Here is an 8,644-nt window from a genome sequence, read left to right as displayed (position 1 = left end):
GTATAAAATAATAGCAATCACATAACAGCTACTGATCTACACTGAATATTTGAAGTCTAAAACAATTGGAGCAGCTAGTGAAGTACTTAAGAATTTTGTTTATCTGACTTTAAAAGGAGAAAATCCAAAGCAAAGAAAACAAAACACAGTGGTGACAATAAAAAACATATAAACAGAAACAGGAGTAAGTTGCCTGTTGGTATATTTGCTATCAGTTTTATACTATCAGAAAGCTGTAATTTCACTTAGGGCATCATGCGCTAGCTGTAAGAGCTAGTGCATGCATGATTTCTTCATTTTTTTCCTTTAATCTCCAGTCTTTTTCTTTTCAAATTTTAGTGTTGGGCTTTGTCTAAAAACAGCCAAAAAAAACCCTTGACACATTATGGCTACGAAGAATCAACCTAAAAATCTTCGACTTGAAATCTCAGAATGCTCACCTGTTGTCTTGAGGTATGCGTCTAAGCTCTACAGCACGAACACTCTAATTAGGGTAGCATGTCCGTGTCCGACATGTGTCAAACACGTATCGATACGGACACTCTACAATAATAATTTTTCTTTGTTACTATAACTATTATATATTTTTAACTCAAAATTATTAGTAAATAACAAATAAGTACTCATATTTAAAAGATTTCAACAAGAAAAATCAATAATGAGAATAAAACTAAATTTAGACTACATAAATGAAGAATTTTAAAGAATTTAATAAACGTGTCGGTGACCTATCGTATCGGTACTTTTTTGAAAAGTCACGAATTGACGTATCTGACACGTATCATATTGGATACAAGTGTCCGTGTCAGTGCATCATAGTGTCTAAGTAAGTTGAGGCTTAAGCCTTGACCGAGGACATTTGCAAGTTTCGCAAATAAGCTCATGGCTTATAAGCCATGGACCCCACACAAATATGTGGTTAAAAATGTAATGGGAGTAGGTTCCACACAAAATGAGAAATAAGTAGAGTATAAGCCATGGGCTTATTTGCCGAACATGCTCAAGTGTAAGCCTTGAGTCTCCTAATCAAAGTCCTGTGCTAGGTGGCTCTCAAGGCTTAACTTTCAAAAACGCAATATAGTTGTTTTATCTGGTTTTTAACTTCCTGAGGAAATTTAACTAAAATAAGAGCATCATAAAACTGAATTCAAACCAGCAGACTAGGTTGTCATTTATTTTATTATGTTCTAATTTCTATTTTACAATAAAAATATTAGGCTCTTCTTTTGGCTCTATGATCAGCCCTTTCTCTCAAGTGGGGATGAACGTTATGGAAACAAAATTGTTCTGTATTAAACAACAATTATATTTGTGACAGGTCTTTTGACTAGTTGACCATATAGTCGTCGATGTAAAGAATATTTCTATAAAAATTTCTTGGTAGATAAAATGGTGGCTCTACTATTGGGAATCTTGCAGTTGTCCAAGCATGAAAGCCTCCATAGAATAGGGTTCCGATAGATAATCAGATGATATTGTCTGTTCAAGTTCACATAAAGCATCATTGCTCTCTCTTATGACTATCATATTCCAAATTCCCTGCTGTACTGAACTTTGATGGTAAAAGGTTACACGACTGTCCTAATATCTCGATGTAATGTCCTTTGACTGCTGTTGGTGTTGGCTATGAATATCCCCAACTTTGGCATAAGCCTCGTATTTATTTAAAGCATTCAACATCACATTCTGATGGCTCAGGAGATAAGAGTATAACCAATTCTAACAATACATGAACTCAATAAAGGGCTCTTTCATTCAAGACTATCCTGTGCTAAAAACGCCTTTTATAGAGCAAGTATTCGATACTACTTATTTATATGCCAAATTCCAGTATTGATGTTCATGGACAATGTGGTTTTGCTGAAGAGGTGCATGTAGCAGAAAGGTGCTAATGACTTTTGCTTGCCACCAGATTTTGTTGAACAGCAGAGAGCATATTTTGAAGAAGTTGACAAGTTTGAATTGCCAGTAGAGGAAATATAACAGGATGACTTACTACGAAAAAGAGAGAGAGAGAGAGCATAAATAACTGTACAAAGTATGTGTTTCTAACACAAGTCCTTGTGTAGTCCCATGATGTGTTTCTTGCCAATTTTTACGTTATTTTATTCTAACAGGTGATTCTAATGCTACTGAATACATTTAGATAAGTCTTAGCTTCCTGAGGGAATGTATTGTACTTCCGATTGTAGCCTTTTCTGTAAAACTGTGTTACTCCGTACTTACATGAAATTTCTATAGTAGCCACTCAACATAAGAATAACCTGCATATCTATGTGTTTTTCCACAGTAAGTTTATGTTAAATGTAAAACTTTAGCTTGGTTGTGGGCTTTAAGTTGTTTTATTTTTTTTTTGATCGGTAAATGTAAATATATAGATAAAAAATGTACCATGTACAAATACACCGGGCATATCTGGGCGAGACAATGTCCATAATCAAATACAAGTAAACCGGGCATACCCGGGCAAATCAATGTCCAAAAACCTAAACAAGTACTCCAGGCATACCCGGGCAAAGATAGTAAAAAGCTAATACAAAGAAATCAAAGCTCCATGGCCAAGGATTCATAAAGAATCAAGATATCCGGATACAAAGTAAACATGACTTTGTATACGTGGGTCTTGATCCTTCTAGCAATAGAATCCAAGTCGGCCGGGAGGTCTTCAAAAATCTTCCTATTCCTCGTAAGCCATATGTAGTAAACTGTGCTAGCAAGAGCAACTCTCTTCGTCTTGGTCAGCCACGAAGTTCCACGATTCTCCTTTTTCATCCACTTAAGTGCAATGGCAAGTGTAGACATAGATCTTGTGATGCCAAGCCATCTCCTAATACTTCCCCATAATGATGAAGTAAAGGAGCACTTAAAGAATAGATGGTCACAAGTTTCCTCAAAAAGTCCACAAAAGACACACCTCCGATCAATATCCAAGAAGAGTAGTTTGTCTTTAGTTAGTAGCTTTGATTGGGCTGCTAACTAAAGCAAGAAAGAATGCTTCGGAGTAATGCACGCTTTAAGTTGTTTTATATTGTACAACATGATGTCAATTGTTCTTGATGAGCATTTAAATTTATTTGCACTCTGTGAGAGTGCATTTCCTCATTCCATCTCTGCTTTAATATCTCTTTTAGTTGCATTATACTGCTGAGACAGATATTGTTCATGAACTGTTTAGGCATGTCGGTAATGGAATCTAAGTTTAGTGGTCCTTGAATTTGTGGACCAGGAGTTTTAGTTGACATGATTGAATTGTTGAATAGTATTATCACATGATCATCCTTTAGGAGTTTACTGAGCATTATGGTTGATTCTAACATTTCTAGGTGGGAATTTAATTAATGGACAGAATGCATGTGCAACCCTTGGCTCTTCGAGAGTACATTGTCATTAGCATACATTTTATTAGGGGATGTTTGATTCCTATTTTCCTAAAATATATTTTTCTCTCTTCTTTTTAATCACATATTCTTGATTAAAATAATATTATACGCAAATAAAAAACTTTTCTTTCTTTTTTAATTGCATATTCCCCATCAATCTACTATTCCAAAATACATTTTTTTAAAAAGAATGTGACTCAAACACACCCTTAGTTACTGAAACTTTTGGGAAGAAGATGTGATGTTGAAAATTATTAGAAGAGAATGAGAGATTCTTTATTTTCTAATTATGGTTTATGTATTGACATGGATAATGGTGCTTGATAAGTATATTTTATACATATATTCGTTTATTACATGAAACTCGATGAATAGAAGTGAAATTGAAAGAAGCGAAAATTGGTGAAAAAATAGCTAGATCCAACGTTTGTGTCCTAAAGTGTAAATACTCAAACATTATGTCAGATCTCACGATGAAGATTCGAGAATGTTAGGTGTCAATTGGATGCAATTAGAAGTTAAAAGGAGTGAAATATGACCAAAATATTTCACAAATCAATTTTCATTCGTATTATGTTCCAGATTTTTAACCGGAGATTGAAATCTATTTTTAGCCTAGTAAACGTTTGAATTGGAAAAGAGCTACTTCTAGAAAAGCTATAGTCCTTTGAGTTATCTTTACAATCCAATTTGAATATTCTCAATCAGATATCGTAAAGCTGCGGTGCCATGTAGGCGTAGCTTGACGTATCTAAGGTGTGGGTTTTTCGCCCATTTAAAGCCCCTAAAAATTCCAAATTCGGGAAAATGTTAAGGGAAGTATAAATATACGAATGGAGACACTTTTCAAGAGTTTAACAATTGAGATACAAAGAACAACAACTTGAGATTGAGGAGAGTGATTCAAATGAGAAAAATATTAAGAAATGAGGGTTCAATGCATTGACTAGCAGACGAAGATCTTGGTGCAAGCATCATCCCCTTTTCTATATCTTTCTTTAAAATCAAGTGATGTACATAATACAAATCTTTTGTTTTCTTCTATTATGAGTAGTTAAGTATTTCATTAGGGCAAACAACGTAATCTATTGAGACATTTTATTTCTTTTATTCAAAATTCAAATTTTTTCATCAAATATGTTTTGATTTTAGTTATGGATTCAATGCTTTTAATTACTTGATCAATAATTCAATGACTTTGTGAAATTTTTTACGAACCGAAAGATGAGTTTTAGATTCAGAACCCACGTTTAAATTCGGTAATTTAGTATAATATGTAAAGATACCTATGCTAATTATTGTGGTCTTATATGAATTCTTAGAACAAAGTTTAACTAAGATTGAGTCACATAGAAATATGTGATTGAATTAGTTAAATATATTTAATGAGAATTCGATAAGGGTAAATTAAATACAATAGAAGAATTTGATTGAAGACTACATTAGATTTATGACTCTTGAATTATGATTTAAAGGTGATCGATAGATGGAATTGTTATTTCCTAAAATCCATTCCATATTTGAATTTTAAATCGATCCTTGTATGCATTTGATATTTTAATGTAGTTAGATCAAAAACCACAACGAATCACCATTCGTTGTTTGTTTTCATCTAATAGGAGTTAGAAATATTAGATTAAGTATTGAAGTATAATTCTCGTGGGAACGATAATCCGTACTCAAAGGTTCATTATATTAATTGTTATGATATCGTGCATTTGCAATTTAAAAAAACACAACAGTGGTAGTGACACTCCTACAGGTAAGTGATGGAACAAGGGAAACGCTCATCATTGTGCTTTTGAACAAGGAACGTGAACGATTTGTTCTAAAAAATGTTAGGAAGATTCATAATAGGTAATTAACAATATAAAGCCCTAGGGCACATTGAATCTTTTAGTCGATTCCAGATAGTCTTTAGGTTACACCTAACGGGGTAGGAAGATCTGAAATTTTTAGAACTTGAGTTGGTATTTGAGTTAGAATTTGATTATACTAGGAAACTCGAGGCCCCATTGAATTGCTCGTCTCATTTTTTCAATCCTCTTTGCACTGCTTCCAACTGTAGCTTTTTTTATTAGTGGAAGATGGTGAAAGAATCGTAAGACATATGAAGCAGTGTGATTGGTGGTAGCTAAAATATACATGCTACTTCTATTTACTGTGTATACATTATAACCAATTTGAATGAATCATGTGCACTGACGGATACAACACCTGGCGAGCACCCGCGGCCGTGTGTGCTAGATTCGTCGGCAGCCAATTTTTTTATTTTTTTTTGACAATAGATAAATATTTTAGGTTATATTTTTTTATAATACACCCTCTATCTAAACATTTCTTCTTGCCGAGTTGTTTAGCACTGTCTTTTACTTCTTGCATGTCTCAGGTTTGAATCCTCTATAAACCAATTTTTATTGTACAATTTTTTTAGCTCTATAATTTTTACCAAAAATTGATAGAATGAGGAGATGGAGATTCGAACTTGGAGCTCTTGCTGGAATAGTTAAAGGTTTGACCATTAACAAATTTATATAATTTAGATCTTAGCGTGTTTTAATGCAACAGCAAAAATTTGAACTCGTGCTCTTCCTTTGAATTATATAAAATTTGGCAACAATGTCATTTGATGAATATGGTCTATTCTTATAACAAAATTATATATGTTTAATTTCAACAAAATAATTGTTATATTTAAATTTTAGATCTTGTTTGATTTTCATTTATTTTAGAATATATTTTTCTTTCTTTTATTTTCAACCATATATTTTTTAATAAAATAATATTACATGCAAATTCAAAATTTATCCTTATTTTTAACCAAATATTTTCCATCAAATCACTATTTCAAAATGCATTTTTTGCACAAAAAAAGGGGACATCAAACGAGCTCGTAATATTTTATTAGGTCAACGGTCGACAGTCAATGGTCATCTGTGCTGACTCAAAATCCTAGATCCGCCACTGATCATGTGGAAGCCATTGCTGGTCTTTTTGTGAAGCTGTCTGTGGCTGTAGACCGAGTTGAGCTTGTCTCTAGGTAACCCAACTAAGTTTCAAGCGTGCTCCCAGTCCCGGCTTGGGGACAGGGGTGAAAAGTGGGGATAGGGGTGAAAACTTTTCACCCCTATCCCCAAATCGGGACAGGGAGTTTTATCCACTAAGTTTTGTCTAGATTCCAATCCCGTCAATAGCTTCCACGTTATGGTTTCTCTCTCTTGATATAAGTTTAAAAAACTTTGTCCACGACCTGCACCATGGAGTCTGCTACAGGGAATCTAAGAATCTAATTGAGAAGACACTTCATTGGTATTTTGCTTTCAAGAATCTTGTCTCTAATTGGTGGCTGAAAGGAATGGCGACGTGCAGGTTTACCATAGTGTGATCAATCTTGTCTAGATTCATCTTTGATGTACATTGCTTGATTTCCTGTTGAAAATCTGACGTGTGGCTTATACTGAGTTTTGCAAAGTTGCAAATATATTTGATTATCTAATTGTCTGTATGAACATGCTACTCTAATTGCTTACTGCACTCTGCATCTTATGGGTGTCAAAATGTGTGCTGAATAAATCAAAATCCTAGAGTAGTTAGTAGAACATTTTCAATGCTGACTGTTGGTTCTTGTTGAGTATTTTGTCTATGTAAGGTTTTCGTTTCCCTTAGTTGTTCTGCACTAAAATTTTGATATTTCACTACAATTTCGAGATCTTAAAATTTTAGAGACGTAAAAACCCATTAAACTTCATTATGATTTTTGAGGTGAAAATTGTTGTGGAATGAAAATTTAAATTTAGACGGTCTTCTTGTCTAATTGATTCATCTAACCAGAGTTCATTGTCCTATTCAAGTTCATTTTCCCTGCCTATTGATTTCTGTCCAAGGAAGTGGTGGTCTGAGAAACATCTAATGTTTGCATTCCTATTTGTTGTCAAATTAGTTGTACAAATCCATTATACATTTAGCTTTATTCATTAAAGTTACAAATCATGCTACTTGTACAATTAGTTTGACAATGTGTGAGTTGTCAAACTAGTTATAACTAGCTTCATTTATCGAGGTTACAATCATGCTATTTGTAAAACTAGTTTGACAATGTACTAGTTGACAAGGATCTTGGCCATTGATTTGCAAAACACTAACGGCCAGTATCTTTACACCTCATACATTGTCAAATTAGTTGTAAAAATTTATTATACAACTAGCTTAATTCATTAAGTTACAATCCTGGTATTGTACAATTAGTGGTGCAGAAGCGTTATGAATTCTTGTAATAAGAATTACGTAATAAATAAAAATGATATTTGGACAATCATGTCACGTATATATTGAATAATAATTTATTGTTGATGAAAAATGTACAATGCCCTTATATTTATAGAGAAAATTATTCCCTACTTCTAATAGTATTATGAAATTAAAACTAATTGAAATTTTAATCCTAATTAACTAAAATATAAAAGTCCTAATCAAATAAAATATAAAGGTTTTATTACAACTAAATAGATAAACATAATTAAGAGATAAACTCCTAGAAAATATAATTATAGTAAAACTCTAGTAGTTGTGATATATTATATAAATTCCCTCCACTTGAAAAAAACTCGTCCTCGAGTTTTGTTGAAGAAAAGAATTCTTGATAACTTGTGTGTTTGCGAACTTGGCTGAGATTCAAGGAAATTCTTTAGCCACTTGTTTCCATGTTTTATGCTTGTTAAAACAGCTAACATTCATATAAGTTAAAGTCTACAAATTCTCATTAGCTTGCTTCTCCATGAGCTCGCAATTTCTTTCAAGACTCAACGTAATCAGCATCTGCGTGATGTCGTGAAGGGTTTTGTCGATTCCCTCAATTCGTTGTTCGAGATTTTTGAGCCTCCGTTCATTGTCGGGGATTTGACTGTCACCAGGACCATTGTTAGCCATTGGATTAAGGCAATTTCCTTACTCTAATACCAATTTTGGTGCAAAAGCATTCATAAAATTCTTATTCTAAGAATTAAAATAAGAAATATGTAGGAATAACTTGCTTGTATTAATTGACTAATGATTGATGATATGAAAATTTTACACAACCCCTATATTTACAGGCAAAATTATTCCCTACTTCTAATAGTATTAGGAAATTAAAACTAATCGAAACTATAATCCTGATTAACTAAAATATAAAGGCCCTAATCAAATAAAATATAAAAGTTCTATTACAACTAAATAAATAAACATTAAAAGATAAACTCCTAGGAAATATAATTGTAGCAAAACTA

General features: G+C 32.9%; 1 protein-coding gene across 1 annotated transcript; it reads right to left on the bottom strand.

Annotated features, from left to right (window-relative positions):
• Positions 1-2,544: 2,544 nt before the first annotated feature.
• On the bottom strand, positions 2,545-3,242 carry LOC111381398. The gene is made up of 2 exons (XM_023005175.1): positions 3,081-3,242; positions 2,545-2,976 (listed from the first exon to the last, which is right to left on the bottom strand). The coding sequence occupies exons 1-2, from the start codon at positions 3,240-3,242 to the stop codon at positions 2,545-2,547; spliced, it is 594 nt and encodes a 197-aa protein (XP_022860943.1).
• Positions 3,243-8,644: the final 5,402 nt, after the last annotated feature.

Source organism: Olea europaea, unplaced genomic scaffold, assembly GCF_002742605.1.
Source record: "Olea europaea var. sylvestris unplaced genomic scaffold, O_europaea_v1 scaffold23, whole genome shotgun sequence".
Lineage (NCBI taxonomy): Eukaryota > Viridiplantae > Streptophyta > Magnoliopsida > Lamiales > Oleaceae > Olea > Olea europaea.
The sequence above is the reverse complement of the archived record's forward strand: the minus strand, read 5'-3'. Positions and strand labels throughout refer to the sequence as shown.